General features: G+C 36.9%; 1 protein-coding gene across 1 annotated transcript; it reads right to left on the reverse strand.

The window, feature by feature from the left end:
* Positions 1–664: 664 nt before the first annotated feature.
* LOC131273513 (olfactory receptor 14L1-like) lies at positions 665–18,302 on the reverse strand. The gene is given in 4 exon segments (XM_058276870.1): positions 665–998; positions 1,000–1,621; positions 11,137–11,204; positions 18,244–18,302. Coding segments are annotated over 4 exon segments (1,083 nt in total).
* Between the last annotated feature and the right edge of the window lie 7,308 nt (positions 18,303–25,610).

The raw sequence follows: 25,610 nt of genomic DNA on the forward strand, positions 1-25,610 counted from the left end.
TAGGTACAATATAATGCAACCCATATTTTCCCATGGCTTCCCTATCTGTCCAGTACCCTCTCACTGGGCTCAGAGCACCTCCTGTTCTATATATATCCAAAGGAGCTGGAAGGGAAGACGGTATCTGCTGCCCTCTCAGTCAGATACAATTCACCAGGGGCTTTACCCTCACTTAATATCTTGGGGATGGGAGAGGGGAACCCTTCCTCCTGACTGAGAGGCTTAATAACAGGTGATTAGTTGTTTTGGCTTCTTTGTCTCTCTGTCTCTCACTCTCCCAGGAGTTGTGAATCACTGTCCTGGTTTGCTGTATCCCAAAGCAGGTCCCCAAGCAGCCTCTGGTTCTTTCTCCTTTGTTTTAGTGAGAGCTGAGCCTTACCTGCCTAACCTACCAGCCATGTCCCCACAATTCTTTAATATAATGTATAAAAATGTTCAGATGATGAGACTTAAAATAATTAAAAACACAAGTTTTAATATTTTCAACACTCCAAAGGACCTTCTAGTGTATCCCAGGGCATAGTACCTATCTGTGGGAACCATAACAAAAGAACAGCTTTGTTTCATGAAAGAACCAAGACAGAATTTAGCAATCAATTCAAAATCTATGCCTATCAATCTAACAAGTTGTCTGTTTAGAAAAAGAGTTCAGGAGTTCTGGCTCCTAATCACATTCTCTATCAAACACACCACATTGTGTTTTCAGGGCTGCCTTCATGTCCTTGTTCCTTAAACTATAGATGATAGGATTCAGGGTTGGAAGCACCACTGTGTAGAGCACAGTTAGGAGAAGATCCAGCATTGAAGGAGAATCTGATGTTGGCTTGACATAGGCAATGATACCAGATATCATAAAGAGTGTTACAAACACAAGATGTGGGATGCAAGTTGAAAATGTTTTTGCTCTACTCTGCTTGGATGGGCTCCTCATGATGGTAGAAAATATATACACATAGGAGAGAGTAATTGAAACAAAACAGACTATTGCAAGACATAATAAAAACTGTGACTCCAATTTCAATGATAATTACTTTGGAATCTAAGAGGCTTAGGAGCTGTGGGATATCACAGAAATAATGAAGTACTATATAAGACCCACAAAAGGGTAATGAGAATGTTCCATCCACATGCATGACTGCACAGATTATCCCACTGAGCCATGAAATGGCCATCATCTTCACACAGGCACCTTGATTCATGATAACTGCATAGTGCAAGGGTTGGCAGATGGCCACATAGTGGTCATAGGACATCAAGGTAAGGATGGCTGTCTCAGTACAGGCAAGAACAAAGAAAAAGAAGACTTGGAGAGCACACTCAAGAAAAGAAATGGAGGTATTGTGGGTTAAGGAATTAAAAATGGATCTGGGAACTGTGACAGATATGTAGCAAAAATCTAAAAATGATAAATTTTTCAAAAAGAAATATATTGGGGTTTGAAGGTGGCCATCTAGAATGGTAAGCATGATGATTAGGAGATTTCCAGTGACAGCTGCCAGGTAAACCAGCAAAAATTGAGCAGCATGTAAGGTTTGAACTTCCCAGGGGTCTGAAAATCTCATGAGGAGAAATTCAGTAACTTCAGTTCTGTTTAGATCATTTGTGGTTGTTCCCTTTCTTCCTGTGAAGAAAACAGAGTGGAAAAGATTAGATATAAATATGGTGAATGTGACTGCTCAAAATGATATTTCTAATTAGTGATAATTAGATTAGATTTGTGATAATTAGATTAAAATCTCTCATTTACATAAGTGTATACTATCTTCCTAAACCTGAATCTTAAAGACATACTGTAGTGTTTTATACATGGCATATCACAATGTATCCTGCCTTCAAAGATGTATGTAAGATATCATCTCCTCTGCCATGGATACAAGAACATTACAATATATCAATACTTAGGGTCAACAACAAGCTGTATAAAGGAGTATGGAATTTTTCCTTTTAGGGTAATTAAAACATTCTTAAATTGATGAGGTGAAAACACAACCCTATGATGAAACTGAGTGCCACTGATTGTACACTTTGGATGGATTGTACAGGGCAGGGTACTGTATAATATAGTGAACCCTGTGGTGGATGATGGACTGTGTTTGATGGTACAAATATGAGAATATTTTCTCGTGAACTATAACAAATGTATAATACTAATGCATGATATTAATAATAGGGTGGTTTATGGAAAAATACACCAAATGTAAGATATGGACTGTAGTTAGTGATATTATGGTGATGTTCTTTCATCATGTGTAACAAATGTTCCACATGATGAAACATGTGTTAGTGGTGAGGTGATCTATCAGAATCCTGTATTGTATACATAGCTGTTTTGTAAGCTCACAACTTTTCTAATAAAAAGACGTATAAGGCTATGCAATCAAAATGCAAAAGGAAAAATGGGGATGATTACAACAATGAAGTAATCAAGGGGAAAAGTAGTAAAAGAATAGAGGAACACACACAAACTTGGAGATAACATGAATATGAAACATAATATTTGTTAATTCTGTGTTAAAATATAGCATTGAAAATAATTATCCTTCTGTTCACTTTTGGTAAAGTGAAGGTAAAGTTGTTAGCATTCTGGAAAAGATGCCCTATTTCCATAACTATTAAGACTGCAAATGCAAACTTTCTGGGGAAAAAAGATGTATTTATTAAAATCTGATGTAACTGGCCTAATGATAGACTGCTAGGGTAAAATATTTTATAAGATATAGTTCTCAAATTTGAGTTTTCCAAGTCAATGGAGAACATGTTGAGTAAAATATTCCCTGGAATCTGATGTGATAATATCAAAAGGGATGAGGCTTAGTGATGGTAGATTATATCAGGGACAGAGACATTTTTCCTACTTTGTTTTTTTATAGAAAGTTTGTATATAAGGCATATTTGAGCTTGGATATGAAAAGCATCCTGCCAGATAAAGTTTAGAATAGCATTTTCAAAAGAGAACCATACAGGAAAAAACAGAGGATCAAAAGTATTTATTGTATGTTTAGGATACAAGTGTGGCTTAGGTAGAAAATTAGACTTGCTCATGTTAAACCTCATGCTAACCTTAGTGCTTTATGCCCTAGTCTTCAGAATTAATCTTCAATGTTGAGATAAAATGGAATGTTGAGCATATATCCAAGTATATTGATAAATTTCTATCATAAATTTTTCCTAATGCCTGGCTCCCAATTCATCAAGTGTTTTTATTTAGTTTAGCTTAATTGAGTTTAGATTTTAGTTATGTTTAGTTTGGTTTTATTTTGGTCTAGTAAATGGTATTGGGGTTTAGCTCCAGAACTTCTATGATTTGTTTAGCAAAACTCTTCTGTTTTTTCTTTTTATCAATTTATGGAGCAATAATTTATAACAAGAAATAGTATCAATTTAAATTGTGAAATTCAAGGAGAATTGATAGTTGAATACACCAATAAAACACCACTCCAATCAGGATACAATATTTGCATCACACCCCAAATATTCTACCTATCCTTTTGTACACTATCTCTTCCTGCTCCAATCCAGGGAACCACTGATATTATTTCTCTCACTGTAAACTTATTCTCAACAATTATCTCTAAAATTAACAGAGTAAAGATAATCCTTGCATGAACAATTGCAGCAGAATTGATTAATTAGTTGTCATTTTTTAAGGTTTTATGACCCATCTTCATTATACCAGTAAAACTCACCTCAGATGTTTTTCTCAAAGAGAACTGAGGAATGTGCCTTTTTTACCATTGAGGTCAGGTCAACAGTTAAATAGGTAAAAAAGAACCAAGAAGGAGCCAGCCAACTTGTTCTCAATTGAAAAATTTTGTGTTTCCACTAATTGTGGTTTGTTCACACTGATTGCCTAGATAGCCTGATGTTATTATAGGGACAGATGCAACAAAATGGAAATGAAAATACTGTATGCCAACAAACAAATGAATTCACTCTATTTCAGATTATCTTTTTAGTATGGTTCACTAAGGAGCCACTGAAAAATTATCTTTTCTTCCAGAAATCATTAGTGGGTCTTTTGGCAACACTAAGTAAAGAACAGGTACCAAAGTCCCTACCTAATGTGAGGACTATCATGTGGATTGAGGGAGGGAATCAGAATCAATTAATTGGTTATAAATTTTAAAAATTAAATCAAACCCAACTTTTTAAAAGCTCCCAGAACATCCCCTTCATCCAACAATACAAAAACACCAGAAACCTTCCACCACTGAAAAGAAACATGGATACTTCTATCCCACAATACTTTGAGACTCTTACACTAGAGTATTATGCTAGTAGTCTACTCTCTCCTCCATCCATATGAACTTGTCACTTTCAGTTCATGAGCCTGCTATCCCTGAAATGAAAGAAGTGAATGCATGTTTTAAAATTAATGGATAAGAACATGATATGGGAATCCATAAGAGCACTCTCTTGAAAGAATGATAAAAGTAACATATTTTTTTGTTTTATTGTCCAAAGTTATGGGGTAAAAACTGAATTAAAACTTACTGCATGGCATGGGCTGATTTTGGATGAGCTGGGTCATTGAGTAATTTCAGTTGTTAAAAATTTCAAACTTCTCTTTCTTTTCAAGGCAGAAATTTCTATTCCTTCAACTATATATTGAATAAAAGTTGAAAAATGCCTTGATCATGCAATGTGGCTAAATTTATTAAGTAAGGATCACAAATGTTTCCATCTTCTCCCTGATCCAGAAAGATAAACTTGGTGTGTACCATGTCTGCTTTCCACTTGGTTTTGATTTGATTCACAGTCTTTGTAAGAAAATGGTAGTTAATTAGTAAGATCTGGTAAGAGGAACTTTCATATTTCTTAGGCCTCTGGAGACAGAAAGAATTCTTGATATTTTAAATATGACCTTTGAGGAAAACAACCAAAACAGAGTTTAATTAATCCCAGTGGATAGCAGCCAAAGGAAAGTTCCTTTTTTGTTTGATGTAGAATAATAGAAACAAAATTAATTGATTAATATTATCTTCCTCACACACAGTGGTTCAATAAGTAGAACACTTGCACTAAGAGTGAAAGGTGAAATGATAGCTATAAGCAGACAACAGATATAAACCCACCTAGATATCATATGACTACATTTCCATTTTTCATATTTTCTTCCCTAATGGCTATATTCTAGCCCCACTCATATAAAGCAAAATTTATCATGTTACACTTGCCTTTAAGACCCTTCAGTGGATTTCCTTGATAAAGATACAACTTGTTAATATTATCTTATGGCTGAATACTCTGATTTGTTTTTAGAATACTTTCTCATTTGATGCCATTCCCCACCCCTAAGTGGACAGAGTAGCCATTTAGATTTTGTCTTTTGTGAATTGCTAACAAAATATTTTCCTAATTTTTTATCAAGTTTATTTTTATTAGTGTATATTATTTATAAATTGTAAATGCTAATTGTTTTTGTAATGGCTTATAGATGTATTCTCCTAGTTTGAGATTTGGCTTTTCTCTCTTTTTTTAACATAATTTTTTATTGTATTTGTTGAAGATACATAGATCATAAAAAAAGTTACATTAAAAATATGAATGTTCCCAAATACCCCACACCCATCCCCCCACTCCTCCCACAGCAACAACTTCTTTCATCATTGTGGTATATTCATTGCATTTGGTGAATACATTTTGGAGCATTCCTGCTCCCCATGGATTATAGTTTACATTGTAGTTTACACTCTCCTCCTGTACATTCATTGGGTTATGGCAGGATATATAATGTCCAGCATCTGTCCCTACAGTATCATTTAGGACAACTCCAAGTCCCGAAAATGCTCACATTACATCTCTTCTTCCCTCTCCCTACCCTCAACAACTATTGCGGCCAGTTTCTCCACATCATTGCTACAGTTTCTACCATCACTAGTCACAATAGTTCTATAATAGAATAAAAGTAAGTCCACTCTAATCCATATTTTCCTCCATCCTGTGGGTACTTGGATAGTGAGGTCCACTCCACCTCTCTATCAAGAGGGGGCTTAGACCCACATGGTTGATGTATGCAATTCTCCTGCTTGGAGTTGCAGGCACTCTTTATTTCATGTGCAGTTCTTTAATACACCTGCAATTGATTTTATTTTTGCTTTATATATATAAATTTTACTTTTTCTTTTTATATAATTTTACTTTTATATAATTTTACTTTTTCTTTTCTTTTACCCCAAATTTCACAACTTTAGTCCACAAATTATATTTCATCTTAGAGTTTCTTTTTTCAATATTTTATTATAGTAATATGTACAATATATTGTGTTTGGATTAAATATATTCAATCCAATAGTTCCCATTTTAATCATGTTCAGGTGTAAAATTCAGTTGTATTGAGTACATTCACAAATTTACTACAATCACCAAGATCCATTACTCCAATTTTTATCTCAAAAAGAAACTGTAGGGAAGCAGATGTGGCTCCAGTAATTGGGCTTCCACTTACCATATGGGAGGACCCAGGTTTGATCCCTGGGGCCTCCTGGTAAAAAAATAAGCATGCATGTGTGGTGACCTGAGTGCCCACACAAGTGCCTGCATGGCAAGCCAAATACCTTGCAGCAAGCTGAGTGCCTGTGAGGTGAGCCAGTGCCCATACAGCAAGCCAGGTGCCCATGCAGTGAGCTGAGTGCATGGGCAAATACTCATGTGGTGAGCCGAGTACCTGCATGGTGAACTGAGTGCCCATGCAATGAGCCAGTGCCCATGCAAGTGAGTCACACAGCAAGATGATGACACAACAAAAGAGAGATAAAGGGGAGAGTCAAGGCAAGGTGCAACAGAAGCCAGAAACTGAGGTGGTGCAAGTGATGGGAAATCTCTCTTCATATCAGAGGTCACCAGGATCAAATCCTAGTGAATCCTAGAGGAGAAAAGTGAGAAGACAAAAAGAGAGATACAGAAGATCACACAGTGAATGGACACACAAAAAACAAAACAAAACAAAACAAAAACCAGCAGGGTGGAGGGAAGGGGGAGGGAGAGGGAAAAAAAGAAACTGTACCCACTAAGCAAAAACTCACTCTCCCTACATCCCCAATCCTTTCCCCTTGTATTTATAAACTACTCTCTCTTTCTAGAAATTTACTTCTTCTAGGTATTTCATATATGGAAGACCATATAATATTACAATATTTGTCTTTTTGCATCTGGCATATTTCACTCAATATGATATATTTAAAGTTCATATATCTTAATATTATTAAGATGCCAGTAATATCCAAAGCAATATACATATTCAAGCAAACCTATCAAAATCCCAGCAGGATTTCTTTTTTATTGTCTTTTATTTTAAACATAAATAGATCACATAAAACACTACGTTAAAAATGTAAGACGTTCCCATATATCCCACCCCCCAAACCCCCCACTCCTCCCACATCGACATCCCCTTTCATCAGTGAGGCATATTCATTGCATTTGGTGAATACAGCCTGGAGCACTGCCATACCACATGGACCATAGTTCACATTGTAGTTCGGTTTCTCTCAGTCCATCCAGTGAGTTATGGTAGGATAAACAATGTCCTGCAACTGTCCCTGCAATATCATTCAGGACAACTCCAAGTCCCCAAAATGCTCCATATCACACCTCTTCCTCCCTCTCCTTGCCCTCAGCAACTCCCGTGGCCACCAACTCCACATCAATGATACAATTTCTCCCATTGCTAGAGTCACAACAGTTCTATAGTAGAATACCAGCAAGTCCACTCCAATCTATAATATATTCTTGCATCCTGTGGACTCTGGGATGATGATGTCCACTCCACCTCTAAATCAAGACTTGGCTTAGATTCCACATGGTTGATGGATGCAATTCTCCTGCTTGCAGTTATAGACACTCTTGATTCCCTGGTGTGGTTGTTGACCATTCCCACCTCCCCATCAGCTGATCTGGGTACATCCAATGAACTGGAGAGGGTGTTGCAACTCTGCTGAGGCTCAGGGCCCAGCTTTTACATGGACGGTCCAGAGATTCAAATCTCCTGAGCATATACAAACCTCAGCGCCAATCACAGTTCAGTAAAAGTAACAGATGAGGTATGTGCAGAGAGGTCACATCTGAGTCCAACTCATCACAATCAGGAACACAAATTCCAAGTAGGGCCTACTGGCAAGGCAATGAACACCAGAGTCATCTGTCATGACCATAGAACCTGTTTGTCTCTGTAGCCCTCAGGAGCACCAGTACCTGGGATTGTATCTACTTTGGCTTTCTCTTGGATCCTCCAGCAGTCTTTTTTTTTTTACAAAAGTAAAAATAGGAAAACTAATCTTCAAATTCATGTGTAATTTCAGGAGGCCCTGAAGAGACAAGTCAATATTGCAAAAGAAAAACAAAGGTGGAGATCTCACACTTCCCCATTTCCAAACTTACTACAAAGCCACAATAAAGCATTGTTGTATTGGAATTGATTTTTTGAATGGAATGAGGTAGGGGTTGAGATATGTTGTTGTTGTTTTTTGACCTGGTGGATAACCAATTATCCTGCACAATTATTAGAGTCCATCTTCTTTGCTGATCTCCAATATAGTTTTATACTTCATTGTGTCCATGGTGTGATCCTGTTTCTGAGCTGTCTCTTCAGATCCTTTGCTCTTTCACTCATTCCACTGGGCCAATACCATACCCTCCTAGTTACTCCTAGACATAGATTTATAATGCCATGCAAACAATTATAAGGCCCTGCTACTTGGTAGGGGAAAATCTATGTTTTTGTCCTCTCAAGTGTGCTTTATATATATATATATTTTACCATTTTGCAATTTTATTCATACTTTAGAATCAACTTCTACAAAGTGCCTTTTTTGCATTTTAAGTCAGACCACATGTTTAGGCAAACATGATATGAAATATACTTAACCATGATGAAGATATAGTCCCCAATTCATATGGATCTAATTTAAAATATTTTAATTAAAATATTGTAATTTTCTGCCTAGCATTATCACACAAGTTGTATTAGATCTGTATGCAGGTATTTTATATACATATGTTACATATATATTATATATATTATTTTTAGAGAAGTTGTTAGCTTACAAAACAATCATGCATAATGTGCAAAATTCCCATACATCACCATTCCACCAACACCTTAAATTATTGTGGAACATTTGTTACAGATTTTGAAGGAACATGATCACATTATTACCACTAGTTATGGTCCATAGTGAGGTACTTTATATTGATGATAATGTAAATAATTGGAAATTATGTTGTTAAATATATGTTGATATATGGAAATGCAATATAATTTATTTAATGACTTTGAATTTCTCAATCTTATTTAAAGCCTTCAAATTGAATAATCATTAATTCTCCTTTGTTCTCAGTCTATTCAATATATCATCAGTAAAAATAAAGAACATGTTTCTTTTTACTCATATTCTTAAACTTTTTTGTTGTCCATTCTGCCCTCTCATTCTTCCTATTGCCATACTGGCTAAGGATTCTACAAATACAAAACTTACTGAATTTTAAAAGTACCTTGTTAATATGTGTTTCTTGATATTATTTAAACTTTAATTGACCTTGAACTAGATAACATGTTTTATTCCATATTTATTAAATTAACACTTTTCTATGACCTGAATATGTTTTCAAATCTTGAAGTCACCATCATATTGCAAAGAATAACTTTAACTTGGGCTTAGGTACTATATTAGATTGCCACAGGGCTGTTGAGGCAAAGTACCAGAAATGTGTGGGGTTTTATAATGGGAATTTTATTAGGAAAAAATCTTACAGTTCTGAGGCCATGAAATGTCCAAATCAAGGCACCATCAGAGATGCTTTCTCACCAAATTCAGCTACTGGTGATTCTGGCATTTTGCCTCATGGCAGCTATAGTATGGCCCCTGTTAGGAGACCTGCAGGTGGCTACCAAGGCAGAACAAGAGCAAAGAACTGTATGCACTGCTTAGAAGGAAAGTTAAAGTTAGAAAGGGATCAGTCCTAGCATAGACAGATGAACTATTTCTTAACTGATTTCCTGAGCTGAGTTGATGATCAGTTATATTGCAGAACTATGTAAACCAGAAGAGTTTGATTGGATGTTATTTTGACAATGTTTTAAGTTTTATTCACATTTTATTTTGATCATAATTTTTATCAAAGATTGAAAAGAACTTTCAGTTTTGAATCAGTAGCTTATTCCTGAACTGAGTCTAAGTGTAGTTCTAAAGAGTAATCCAGAATATTTCAGTGTTAAATGTCTATCTAAACTGCTAAATTAGTGCTTAATGGCATTTACATTGCTCAAGTATGCCTAACTGGTTAGTGGTTACTAATCAAAGTGTTTCCAAGAATGAGTCTGCATGTTACAAGCAACACTGATTCCAGAGGATAGCTTTAAAAAAGTAAAAATCAGAGATGTGGAATGAAGGAGACCTTGGAGGACACAGCCACATCTAAGGAGTGAGACTTATGAGTCAAATTAGTGACAAATTAGTCAAATTTGTTTCTGTTGGTATGTCACCTCTTTTTGAGTTTATCTTTTTGTTCGATGTATATTTTCATACCTCCAGATAATAATATTAAATTAGTAAATCAAAATTCTTAAAAGAGCTCTATTCAAATTGCTAAAAATTAAATGGGTGCTTATATAGGTAAATGAGTACTCCTGAAGACCAAACTGGAGAAACCAAACAGGATAAAAAGTCACATAAATTCTGAATAAAGAAAATATTTAAAGGAAAGAAAATAAAAAGCTTATCCTCATTCTGACATAATCTTTCTATAGCCTCAACAGAATAGCCCAGAATTTCACACTTTGTCAGGCAGGGTCTTCTGCCTCTCAGCAGCAGGAAGCAGCTACAGAAGAATGAGCATCACCCTTCAGCTCCCCCTTAAGAATAAGAGTGTGAACTCTCTGTGGAGGGAATTGAGGCAGGTTAGTATAGGAAACAGAGGATGTGGCTGGTTGGAATAAAGCCCACCAAAGGCCCTAGTTATGAAGTCCAGCTTGAAAATCCCAGACTACATTTTTTTTTTACCTACTAATCGAAATGTTGCTTGTACGCTGTTAGAAAATAACCTTCTTTTCACCTGTAGTATCCTAACCAATACAGTGAGCTTTGGCAGTAACCCAAGCCCACATTTGACCCCAATGTTGGGTCTGCACACACTTACCATCCTCAGGTGCTACTGGCCTTCCTTGAACCATAACTTCTGCAAGTTGGACAGCACGGAACACGTTGCTGAAATGGCAGAATATGATGCATTGACAAGATTGGTACAAGGCCTTCTCATTTAAGACTGAGATCCAGCTGTCATCCCTTAGTGAGAGTTTTTTCCCTTGTATGGGTGCAGGTGAATAAGCCCAGCCCTTTATTAGGATATGCTGTATATAATGGTTTAGGATGGTTAGTGGCTGAGTGTGTCACCATAGTTCACATCACTCCTGTCTGCATGGAACATCTTCCCAAAGCAGTTAACATCCTTGGTAAATATCCTTCCTACAAGTGTAGGGAAAACATCACCCAAAGTTTATGCTTCATGTCACCCTTGCAGAAACACTATTCTCATGTCCTTGTTCTGAAACCCTTTATATATCATCCCACATTTTCTCATCTCTTTGCAGAACACTAACTTCATTCATTCAGCTGACATCAAAGAACCTCTCCTATCTGTAGGTATGAATAATGCTTAAAACTGATGAAATGCCAGGTGGGTTCTTTAGTCTTGCAGCCTCACCAACTTGGACCCTTCAGGAGTTGGGTTGTAACACATGACATGCATGTACTATAAAAGACAATTTGATTTCTTCCAACTTTAGGGTGTTACAAATGAAACTGTTAAGGACAATAAGAAAAATATATTTTTTTTTCAGACATGAGTTTTCATTCCTCTGGGATAAATGTCCAGCTCTATTATTACTGGGTTAAAAGTATATGTTTGAGTTTTGTATGCTTGTTTTATGATTTTTTAAACAATAGCCAAATTATTTCCAGGATGACTATACCATTTAACATTCCTACCAACCATATATGAGAAATTTAGATTATATGTATCCTTGTCAGGATTTGATATTGTTACTAATTTTTTAATTTTATTCATTCCAATAGATGTGTAGGGATATCATATTTTAATCTAAGCTTCCTTTTCCTTAATAGATAGTGATGTTGACTATCTTTTCATGTGCTTATTTGCCATCTGTATATTCCTTTTGGTGGAGTATCTCTTCATGTATTTCCCAGTTTCTAATTGTATTTTTTTGTTTGTTTTGTTTTATTGATTTCTCAGTTGAGTTTTGAGAGTTCATCATACATTCAAACTACAAGTCCTTTGTTGAATGAGCAGTTTGCAAATATTTTCTTCCTTGTGTAGCTTGATTTTTCATCCTCATCACAGGAGATTTCATGTAGTAGATTTTAATTTTGTTGAGGTCTATGAATTTTCATTTAAAAATTTTATAGATAATGTTTTTAAAGTCATGTTTAAGAATTTCTTACCCAGCCCTAGGTCACATAAATTTCTTCTGTTATTTTTTCATTAAAATTTAGGGTTTCACATTTTACATTTATATCTATGATCAGTTTTGAGTTAGTTTTACTACAAGGCATGAAATTTATGTTAAGGTTCAACTTTTTTTTTTTGCCTCTGGATCTAAAATTTATTCAACATGCATTTGTTGAGAAGACTTTATTTCCTTCCACTGAATTGTTTTTACAAATTTGTAAAAAAAAACAAAAACAAAAACATTCATTTGGCCATACACATATAGAGTCATTTCTAGAATTACTACTATGTTCTACTGATTTATGTAGTTGTCCCTCTGCCAGTACCACACAGTCTTGATTACTGTAACTATTTAATAAAATCTTGAATTGGAGAAAAGGAAGAAATCTCATTTTATTTTTATTTTTCAAAATTATTTCAGCTACTGTGATTTTGTTACATTTCAATATAAATGTTGTGTATATCTATAAAAATCTTTGACATTTTTATAGTTAACATATATCCATCTGGAGAGAATTGACATCTCTTATGTAATGAATCAGACCCCCTACAAAGGTATGTTCAAGTCCTATGTATATGAACTCATTTATAAATTGTATCCTCAAAGTACTAACAGGATGAGGTCAATTGAGTGAGAGTGGGCCTTAATCAAACATCACTGGAGTTCTTATAAGCAAAAGAAATATAGACACAGAGGTAGGAGTGAGAAGGAAATGGGAGGATACAGATCAGCACATGATGGAGGCAGAGACAGAATCATGGACTGCCAGGAGTCCCCCATCAGAAAGCTACAGATTTTGAAAAAATCATGGCCTACTAATACCTTGATTTTGGACTTCTAACCTCCAAAACTGTGAGATGATGAATTCCTGGTATTTAGGACAACCAGTCTACAATATTCATTATAGCATACTTAGAAATTTAAGATAACATTTTAGTTTATTTGCTTTTACAATCCATGAACATGTTACATATCTCTATTCATATCTTTTTAGATTACTTTCACAGTGTTTTGTGGTTTTCTGCATACAAATCCTATACAAGTTTAGAGTTACCTATAAATATTTCCTTATGTGACTGATAGTAAATAGGATTATATTTTCATAATATATTTCACATATTAATTGCCTGTATATAGAAATACAATTAATATATTTTGTTCATATCAACTCCTGCAACCTGGCTGAATGCACTTTTTTGTTCTAGGTGTTTTTGTTAGATATGTTGGGATTTTCCACCTCATACCATCTGAAAGTTGGACTACTTTTTTTTTCCTTTCTGATTTGTGTGCCTTGGGTTAAATTCTTTTCTGACTCAGTTGATATTATCATGTGATTGTTCATTTTTGTCATAATAATGTGGCAGATTACATTGATTTACTTCTGAATGTTGACCCAGCCTTGCATATTGGAAATAAACTCACTGGGTATGATGTGTTAGGCTTTGTTTATTCTATCTAATTATATCTCATTCTATATTTAAAGCTGTATTCTTGATGGATATTTGTTTGTAGTTTTTAATTTTTGCACTGTCTTATTTGGTTTTGGTGGAATTTTCTGGCAAAATCAGTGAAGCTGGAGGGTCCTTTTTCAGGAGTTATGGAATGATTTATTAGAAACAGATCAATTCAAATTATCAGTTTTTCATAGGATGCGTTGTGGTAGTTTGTGGGTATTTTTTAATTATTTGTCCATTTAATTTAATTTGTCTAATGCATATGGATAGAATTGTGCATAATATTCTAATCCTAATTATTTGATATCTGAAGCACTTGTAGTTATATCATATTTCATTTCTGATAATGTTAATTTTTATCTTCTCCCATTTTATGCTTGTCACTTTTGTTAGAAGTATAGCAATTTTTTTGAGCACCTCATAGACCTAGTGGATGGTTGTTTTTTTTAAAATGTCATTTATGTTATCTATTGCTTTCCTCTTTTCAATTTCTTTGGTTTCAGATTTTACCTTATTATTTACTTCTTGCTCTGGGTTTTACTCTTTTTTATTTTCTTGAGGTGGGAGCTTAGATTACTGATACATGGCTATTTCTAATGAAAGTATTTACTTCTAAATATTTCCCTCTCAACACTGCTATATCCATATGCCACAAAATACGATATGTTTTAATTAATTTTCTTTCAGTTCAATCTGTTTTTATTTCCCTTAATCTATTTATCTCCCTTAAGTCATATTTATGTAATCTCTTTGTTATTGATTTCTAGTTAGGTTCCTTTGTTGTCACTCATTGTATGATTTCAATTATTACAAATTTCTTGATGTTTGTTTTATGGCTCAGGTTATAGTCTAACTTGTTATACATTTACTATGAACTTGAAAATATTGCATTCTGCTGCTGTTGGATAGAGTTTTATACAAATGTCAATGAGATGCCACACATAGATGGTATGGTATTTATTTTCTGTCTAGTTGTTCTTTCAACTCCTCTACAACTCAAATCTTCAACTTAACTGTAGATTTGTATATTTCTTTCAGTTCTATAAAACTTTTCTTTTCCTTTTTTGAAGCTATCTTCTTTAGAGCATATACATGTAGAATTGCTATTAATCAAGTTTATTTAAATACTAATATAGCCTATCCTGCTTCCTGTTTTATTAAAGCTTACATGGTATATCTTCTCCATCCTTTTTAAACTTTTCTATATTGCTATATTTGAAGTAAGTTTCTTATAAAGAACATGAAGTTGTGCCATGTTTGTTTTATCCACTCTGTCAATATCTACCTTTTCATTAGCGTATATAGGCCATTTATATTTAATGTAGTCTTGGTATGTTATGGCTTAAGTCTGTTATTCTATGTTACTTTCTCTTTGGTTATCTATTTTGTTTTTCTCTTTTCCTTTAGTTTTTGAAATATTTCTAGAAATCCACTTTATTCTATATTATTTTGCAACATAACATTTTATAGCATTTTTATAGATCATCTCTGCTATTACATCACACATATATATGTATCACAGTCTAATATTGTCATCATTTTATCACCTTGATTGAAGTGTCAAAATATTTTCTCCTTTTACTTCCCTTTACTCTCCTCATTTATATCATAATCATCTTACAGATTTCTTTTACATATATGGGAAACCACATCACTGTTATGATTTTGCCTCAGCTGTCAAGTACAATTTAGAAAACTCAAGAGAAGGAAAGTCTATTATGTGTACTTAATTTTCAGATGTTTGACTATGACTTGATGTAGATTTATTTTAGGTTTTATCTTGTGTGGAGTGAAATCCACTTCTTAAATGATTAGATTTATGTCTTTAGTCAAGTTGGCAATTTTTCAGCCATTCTTTCTCCCAGTAACTTTTTAGCCATACCCTCTTTCTCTTTTCCTTCTAGAACTTACAAGACACAGATGTTAGATTTTGGTTATAGTCCCAAAGGTCCTTGAGATTCTTTTGTTGTTTTTAGTTTATTTTCTCTCAGCATTTTGCATGGGGAGAAATCTTAATGTTCTTTCTTAAAGATTACTTTACTTATTCTTTTCTCTGTCTCCTCTCTTTTGCTTTTGCATCCATTCATTGAGTGTTTCATTTTAAATTAAAGTTATTACATGTTTAATCTATAGTTTCTAATTGGTTCTTCTTGATATCTATTTCTTTGCTGAGGTTTTCTTTTTTGTTTGTTTGTTTCAAGTGCACTCATAGATTTTGCTGAATCATTTTATGACAGCTGCTTTAAAGTCCTTGAAAGATAATTTTAACATTTATATCGCCCTCTGTGGCAGTTTGAGATTATTTATAATTCCAAAAAGAAGATATCGATTATGTGTGTAAACTGGTCTCTTCTTTTCAGCATAATACCTTTTGATTGTATTAAATTCAAATTCTTTTTCTATTTCTTTGCCCCTTTGTCTTCTGGGTGTTGTCCAGACTTCCCCTGGTGTCCTAACACAAGAACATTTCTTTCCTGGCCATTTCTGTCTGTCCTCTAGTCATTTTTCTGAGAGAGAGATGAGCCCTATGTATCTCTAATCCACCAGTTTCTTAGAAGACCCAAAGCCTGGAAATGTTGGCAACTCTGTTATGAGATTTTGAATCTTATTTAATTCTTTTTTAGTTGCCCCCACACACACTGAATTGCTCTGGTAAAGAGGAGAGATACTTCCCTAAGTCATGTAGGGGAGGATTTCCTAGTTGCCTATCTCACTTCTGTTGAGATACATAGGGGTTGAGGAGTTCCTCATTACTGTTGGGCAGGAGTGGAATTTCAAGCTCCCTATCGGGATTCTTCTGATACAAATTGGAATGGTGTGGTCTGCAGTTTTTTTGTTTCTGTTTCCCACATGGTTTCCATTAATATCATAAGCAGTGACTTTGTTACCATTGGACTAAAGTAAAAGCCTAGACCCTCTAGTAGGCCTCCTCTGACACCACCCCAGCAAGGACTAGGAGGGGAACCTCATTAAAATCAGATGGGAGTGAAAGCCAAGTTGCTCCACATGGTCTCCACTGACACTGCTGTGGTGATAGACAAGGACTGTTTGTACCAGTAAGTGTGGGAGTGCGAGCCACCGTTGCTAAGCCGACCCGGCAACAGGCGTGTGCACAGCCTGAAGCCGCAGTTCAGGGTGGCTGGAACGGGCGACCACGCCCTCAGCCTGGTACGGGCGAAGCGCCCTCAGCCTACCCGGGCAAGATACATCAATAACAGTCACCTCCCACTATCTCCCGCCTAGCCTAACATCTGGTCGGCTCTCACTTCCCCTTTCCCCTCCCCCATTCCTAACCTCTCCGCCTGCCCTCTGCCTAGCAACTGCTTACAACCACCTATCAGGAAGCAGTACCCACCTGCACCTATCAAATCTCTCCATGCAGTCCCCAACCAATCCCCGTCCCTATAGATAGCAGAGCTAACCTGATATCTGCCCCCATCCCTAGTAACTGCTTATGGCAACCAACCACAAGTCGCCTTTAGCTTAAGCCAATCAGAACCCTCTATGCCACCCTAAGCCCTATAAAAGTGTGTACCCTTCCGGAATAAACCAGACTTGTGCCATCAGCCTGTCTCCGCGACTCCTTCCTGGGTCGTGCGCCCTCCACGCCTTCGGAGCCCCCGAGGGAAGCCTCAGCGGCCGTAGGAGGCTTTCTTCCCCACGCCAGGGACCCCTCTCGTCCCACAATGGGACCCCACTCATCCCTTAACAGGGACCCCGCTCATCCCACAACGGGACCCCACTCGTCCCGCAACAGGGACCCCGCTCGTCCCATAACAGGGACCCCGTTTCGTCCCTCAAGTAAGGGCTGAAAGTCTTTGCACTCTACTGGCCTACTGTGACATCACCTTAATGGGGGAATTGAGATGTCCCAATGCAGCCTGGATGGGATGGAAATCCAAGTTCTTCACTCAACCTTTTCAGACAAAGCTGAGTGGGAGCACAAGATTTTTCTTTGGTATATGCCTGAGTAGTTTTTGTCTAAAGTTTTCTGTTATGTTAGACCTCCCATTTCCTGATCTTTTAGCTAAAGAGAGAAGGCTTTTGTTGGAGCACTTTTTGTCTGTCTCTTCATGTTTCTGGTTTGCTAGCTTCTCTAGAACCAAGTCTGAGGTATATGAGGCAAAATGACAGCCCTGGAACTCTCAACTGTGCTAATCCTTAGGTCTTTAGGTTCCTAACTGTTGTTCCTTCTTCTTTCTATCTTTCAGAATCTTCTTGTGCTTGGGATTTTACTTGAACTTAGGAGCAACAATAAATAAATTAGCTTCTATTTGATCTTTTAAGAAATGGAAATTCTTAAACTGATAATTTAAGATTTACAGAAATTTTGCAATCTCATGACTGAGCCCCATATCAGGGACAAGGGCAAAGAAGGACATGATGCGGAAAAATGGTAAACTTACCACAGGTTTGATGGTATTTGAAATTCTGATCTTTTCCAGTCTTCCTGCTTTTATTTACTGTTCAGACTCCTCACAGAGCTATTCCATCTATTCTGTCCAGATTTTATAGATGCATTCAGTGGAAAAGAGTGGAATGTTCCAACTCCATCTTATCTGGAACTAGAATCTCTGAACTTCAACTCTCCCTTCTTCTCTTCCAGTCCTCCAGTGTCCTCACATTTTCTCCTCTATCCTTTATCAAGATCTATGCTTCTGATATATGATCTTAAAAATGCAATAGTGAAACTGAAGTAATAGTGTTATAATAAGAGGAAGCATCATCTTTAAGATGGCATCATAGTAAGAGCACCCACATCATCTTCTCTGCAAGGGAACAGCTGAGGGGGACAGGATCCTGCCTGAGTGAGCTGTTTTGGGAGCCCACAGGACAGGAGACTTCAGGACATTGATCTGGAGAGAGTGTGACAAAGACAGTGTTTGCTCAGGGTGAAGCCCTGAGTTTCTGGTGCTTGGGGCTGGAGCTTGGGATGGCTGATCCCCTTCCTTAGGTCAGGATGCTGCATGCAGAGTTCCCTGAGTCTTGCTGGTCATGCAGCAGGGGGTGACAAACTCTAAGAGTGTGAGAGTGGGTGGGTTCTGATGAAGGGTGGAGAGGGTTCCCAAGAGTGTGAGTTCAATTGTCTGGACCCCTTTTTTGAGCTTTGAGGAGCATACAAGCTGGCTTGAGAAGAAACCAGGAAGAGGGGAGGCAGCCAGAATTACCTAACCACTTTGGGATAGGGAAAATTGGTCTGGGAAAGAGTGGAGACAGGCTTAAAAAGCTTCCAAGAGCATATTTAGGGTACTCAGCAAGGCAAGGTGTGGGTGCCCTCTCTCAAAGAGACTGAGAGTCATTATTTTATGTGGTCAGTTAATCCACCAGGGTCCCATTTGAATTTGAATAGGGAATTGCACAGTCTTCAGGTTTGCCCTGGAAGAGAAAGCAGTTAGGAAAAAAAGGGTGGGGAAAGGACAGATTCCTAATCAGCAGTCTATCCAATTGCAAAGAGTCAATCCTGCCCCTAGGGAAGGGAACTCTTTTTGAAGATCAAATCAACCCAGAAAGAAAGATTAGTGGAGGAGTTTCAGCCTTGAATGTACAAGGTCTCTACTTCAATTCCCTGCTCCTTAGAGTAGCAACCCACTGGTATATTAAACATCTAGCTGATACTTTAAGACATGGAAAAACATAGATATTATCCTTGAATAAGCTTCCCTTGGGACTCTTATTTTACCTAAAAAAAGGATTACTTCTGTTACATAATCTAACTTAGTTTACTCACTAAAACCCACTTCAAAATCTGCAGCAGGAAGACTGCAAAGTAATTGATTGATAAACAAAAGCAGCCTGACAAGCTCCACAGGGGCTTAAGAAGGAAGTCTGCTTTTGCTTAATATTTCATTGACTCTTTGCCTTTGGGTTTGCCTGTTTCTTTGTTTTCTTATAGTTCCTACCTCTTTATCCCCCCCTTTTTTTTAAATTAGGTGTAGCCACTTGTTTACTATTTGTTGTGTTTCTACTTCCTCAATCTCCTCTTTTCTGTGTGTACTGATTTTGGTTACCAATGCTGTTTTCCTTCCTACATCTTTCTATCTTCCACCTTCTGTTATTCCTCTTACATTCCACCTCTCTTTGCTTAACACCCAATTTTTCTGTCTTTTTATTTCTAACACTTCTATTCTGTTTTTTAACTTTTATTAACTCTTTCTGTTTTTGCCCTTTACTTTCTCCTTCATTCTCACACTGGCCTTTCAATTCATACTATATTCTTCTCCATATTCAGTTTCCCATTTCATTGTAGGCACTCAACATTTTTATTCCTATAACTCTACACTGCTTATAAGAGTTTAATATTGATTTGCCTAGGTCTTATATGGTACTTCTGCTAATATTTACTATCAATACTACTATTACACTTTTTCTTTTCTTATCTCTTTTGCTTTTCCTGGCCCTAATCTTTTTCCTTCAAAGGAATTTAGACAACAACAAGGAAATAGAACAAGAAGAACAAAGTGCCAAAGAGAATACTTAGCACACATAAAAAACCAGCAACTAAATAAAACCTGAGACTAGAGGGAGAAGCTAATCACCTGAAAGAAACCAACAAGATAAAATGATGACCAGACATCAACAAAAAATTACAAACCATACCAATAATCAGGAAGACATTGTCCAGTCCAATGAACAAACTAAAACCAGGAAAAGGAGCAGAACATAGAGCACCAAATGAAAGCTGTCCAAACAAATATGGACAAACTTAATGAAGTGAAGGAAGAGAGTAAGTATATTAAGAAAACACTTGGAGAGCATCAGAAAAAGTTGTAAACATACACAAAAAGATAATGGATATGATGGTGATGAATGGAACAATCCAAAAAATCAAAAATACACTCTTAGCAAATAAGAGCAGATTTGAAGAGGCAGAGGAAAGAATTAGTGATGTGGAAGATAGTACATCTGAAATCAAACAGACTGTGGAATTGATAGATAAAAAGATAGAAAAAGTCCAGCAGGGACTTAGGGATCTGAATGACAAATTTGAAATGAACAAACTTATGCAATATAGGCATCCCAGAAGAAGAAAAGAAGGGAAATGGGACAGAAGGGATGTTGGAGAAAATAATGGCTGAAAACTTCCCAAATATATTGAGGAAGATGGATGTACATATCCAGGAAGCAGGTCACACCCCAAACAGCATAACTCCCAACGGGCCTACTCCAGGACATATACTTGTCAAGTTATCCAATGCTCAAGACAAAGATAAAATAGTGAAGACAACAAGAGAAAAGAGAACCATCACATACAAGGGAGGCTCCATAAGATTAAGTGCTGATTTCTCATCAAAGGCAAGAAGGCAGTGTTATGAAATAGTCAAAGTGCTAAAAGAAAAAAATTTCCAGCCAAGAATATTCTATCCAGGAAAGCTGGCATTCAAAAATGATTGTGAGTTCAAAATATTCACAGATAAACAGAAACTAAAAGAGTATGCCAATAGGAAACATGTCCTTCAAGAAATACTAAAAGGATGAACATGGGCAAGATGGCATCTTAGTGAGTGCACCTTATAATCTCTCCTGCAAAGAAGTGGCTGAGTAGAGTTGGAGTCCTGCTGGACTGGGCTGTTTCAGGTGTTTGCAGGGTAGGAGGAGTCTGGATGTCAATTTGGTGGGATGGTGACAGAGAGATTCTTGCAAGAGGTAGAATTTTGGGTCTCTTGCATGGAGGTCGGAGGTTGTGGGCAGGACCATTCCCCCTGGGGCTGGAAGCCCGGCTGTGGGTGATTCCTGAAGGCTTTGTCATGCTGGGGTGTTCCCAAGCCCTGAGTGGGCTGTTTCAGGGTCTTGCAAGGCAGGAGGTGTCTGGATGTCGATTTCGTGAGACAGTGACAGAGGAGATTCTTGCAAGAAGTGGAATTTTGGGTTTCTGACATGGCGGTCAGAAATTGTGGGTGGAGCCCCTCCCATTGGGCTGGTGGCCTGGCTGTGGTGATCCCGGGATCTTTGTTGTGCTGGGGTGTTCCCAAACCCTGAGCAGACTGTTTTGGGGGCTTGCAGGGCAGGAAGTGTCTGGATGTCAATTTGGTGAGACAGTGACAGAAGAGATTCTTGCAAGAGATGGAATTTTGAGTTTCTAACATGGAGGTCAGAAGTTGTAGGCTGAACCCCTCCCCCTAAAGCTGGAAGCCCCACCACTGTGATCCCTGAAGGCTTTGTTGTGCTGTGGTGTTCCCAGGCCCGTGTTATCCAGTTGCATAGTTCCCAGGTCTTTGTCCCCTAAACCCTGGTGACCCACACTCCAGAGACTCACACACCTTGAGTCTGCAATATCACGGGCTTCCCATCCCAGTATTCACTGCACCCTGAGGTCCATCTGAGGCTCTTGATTACCCTAGCCCTCTGCATTTTGTATTTTTTTTCTCTCTCTCCTTGAGCTTGGAGGAGTGTACCAGCAGACTTGGGGAGAGTCTGGGAAGAAAGGAGAGGCAAATATGCTGATGAAGTCCAAATTACCTAAACGTCCTGGGATAGAAAACTTGGTCTGGGAGAAGGTGGAGTCAGAAAATCAATTAGACCTCTCCTAGCACACCTAAGGGAGATGGACTGTAGGAGGTGCTATCCAAGCTTCCAATAACATATTTGGGGTTTCTGGTGAGGTGTAGGAGCTCTCACACTGGAAATAAAGAGTCATAGTCTTCTGTGTTGAGTTGGTTCAACAAGGACCTACTTGAATCTCCTACCAGACCTCTCAGGAAGCTTTCCTGCTGCCCTGGGAGAGAGTTAGAAGTGAGGAAGGGAGAAAGGAGGAATATCAGATCCCTAAGTGTATTATTTAACAGCAAAGAGGAATCCTAGCTTGAAACATTGGTTCTTTGTGTGTGTGTGTGTGTTCATGTCATGGTTTCTAATATTGCATTGTCTACTGGTGTTTTCTCCCATTTTATCCCCCAAGGTCCTTTTTCATTTATTTAGTTATTTTCTTTTTTACTTTTTCTTGATTGTTCCCCCCCCCCCATTTTCTTTGCCCCACTTTTTCTCTTCTCTTTTTTCTTTTCTCTCTTTTTCTTCTTTTTTTACTTTTCTTTTCTTTATATAATAGGTGCTGCAGGGAGCACTTCACACTTGCTGTGTTTCCTGATTCAACATTTTCTCTTTTTGGTGTGTATTGATTTTGGCCACCTACACTATCCCCTTTCCCCCACATCTTTCTATCTTCCATCATCTACTGTTTCTCTTACATTCCACCTTCCTCCCTTTGGTCCCCAAATTGTCTGACTTTTTATTTCTAATACCTTTGTTCTATTTTCTGTCTTTTGTGCACTCTTGATATTATTGTCTTTCTTTTCTCTTTCCCTCTCTCATGAAAACACTGGCCTTTTAATTCATACTATATTCCTCCCCATATTCAGTTGACCATCTCATTGTAGGTACTCTACTTACTGCTATAACTCTACACAACTTACATGTGTCTAATATCCATTCTCCTATATATCACATTGTTGCTCTGTTAACATTTATTACCAATACTATATACATTTTCTTTTCTTGCTCATTTTGCTTTTCCTGGCCTTAATATTTTCCTTCAAAGTGAACTTAGCCAGCAACCAGAAAATAGAGTAAGAAGAACAAAGTGACAAAAAGAAGGCATAACACTTATGCAGGAACAACTAATTAATCCCCAAGACTAGACAAAGAAGCTAAGGAACTGATTAAACCCATCAAGATAAATTGATGACCATACAGCAACAAAAAACTACAAAGCAAACTAATAATCAGGAAAACATGGCTGAATCCAATGAACAAACTAAAAACCAGGAAGGGGAGCAGAACATTGGACAAGTAATTAAAGATCTCAAAGCATTTATTAGAGACCAAATTAATGAAGTAAAAGAAGAGATTAACAATATGAAGAAAACACTTGGAGAGGAAATTGCAGACATATGCAAAAAGATAAAAGATATGATGGTGATGAATACCACAGTTCAAGAAATCAAAAATACACTCTCCGCAAATAGCAGCAGATTAGAAGAGGTGGAGGAAAGAATTAGCGATGTGGAAAATAGTACATCTGAAATCAAACAGAGAGTAGAACTGATCAACAAAAAGATAGAAAAAATCCAGCTGGGACTTAGGGACCTGAATGACAATGCAAAATGCACAAACAAACGTATTGTAGGCATCCCAGAAGGAAAGAGAAGGAAAAGGGGACAGAATGGGTGTTGGAGGAAATAATGGCTGAAAACTTCCCAAATCTACTGAGGGAGATGGATGTACATGTCCAGGAAGCACAACACACCCCAAACAGCATAAATCCCAACAGGCCCACCCCAAGACATATAATTGTCAAATTATCCAATGCTCAAGACAAAGAGAAAATTCTAAAAGCAGCAAAAGAGAATCATCACATACAAGGGAGGCTCCATAAGATTAAGTGCTGATTTCTCATCTGAAACCATGAAGGCAAGAAGGCAGTGGTATGATATAGTAAAGGTACTAATAGAAAAAAATTTCCAGCCAAGAATACTTTACCCACCTAAACTAACATTCAAAAATGATGGAGAGTTAAAAATATTCACAGATAAACAGAAATTAAAAACGTATGCCAACAAGAACCCTGCCCTTTGAGAAATACTAAAGGGAGATCTGCAGGAAGAAAGAAAAAAACAGGAGAGGCAGAGTTGGAAGAAAGTGTAAGAGCAACAAAAAAAGACAAAAAGAGAAAGAAAAAACAAACAAAATATGACAAATGCAAGTCAAAAAAAAATATGGCTAACATAAATAATTCCTTGAAAGTAATAACACTGAATGTCAATGGATTAAACTCACCTGTCAAAGATTCAGACTAGAAGATTGGATGAGGAAATATGACCCATCAATATGCTGTCTACAAGAAACACATCTTAGACTCAGGGATTCAAGGAGGTTGAAAGTGAATGGCTGGAAAACAATCTTATAAGCAAACAATAACCAAAAAAAAAAAAAAGGCAGGAGTATTAATCAGACAAAATAGACTTTAAATGTGAAACAATTGTGAGAGACAAAGATGGATACTACACATTAGTGAAAGGGATAATCGTTCAAGAAGAACAATCATAAATATTTATGCTCCTAACAAGGGCGCTTCCAAATATGTGAGGCAAACACTGGAAAAACTAAGTGAAAGAATAGATAGCTCTACAATTATAGTGGGAAACTTTAATACACCACTATCAACTTTGGACAGAACATCTCAAAAGAGAATCAATAAAGAAACAAAAACTTTGAACAGTATATTAGAAGAGCTGGACCTAATAGACATATACAGATATTTTACACCCGAATACAGCAGGATATACATTTTTCTCAAGTGCACATGGATCATTCTCCAAGATAGACCATATGCTAGGCCACAAAGAAAGGCTTAATGAATTCAGAAAGATCGAAATCATACAAAATAATTTCTCTGACCACAGGGGAATGAAGCTGAAAATCTGCAAGGGCCAGAGGCTCAGATTTGGCACCAAGATTTGGAAGTTAAACAACACACTCTTAGAAAAACAGTGGGTCAAGTAAGAAATCTCAAAAGAAATTAACTACCTTGAAACTAATGAAAATGATAACACAACATATCCAAACTTAAAGGATGCAGCAAAAGCAGTACTGAGAGGGAAATTTATAGCCATAAATTCATATATCAAAAAAGGAGAGCTAAAGTTGAAGAACTAAATGCACACTTGTAGGAATTAGTTAAAAAGCAACAAACTAAC

Source organism: Dasypus novemcinctus, chromosome 15 (genome assembly GCF_030445035.2).
Source record: "Dasypus novemcinctus isolate mDasNov1 chromosome 15, mDasNov1.1.hap2, whole genome shotgun sequence".
In the NCBI taxonomy this organism is placed as follows: domain Eukaryota; kingdom Metazoa; phylum Chordata; class Mammalia; order Cingulata; family Dasypodidae; genus Dasypus; species Dasypus novemcinctus.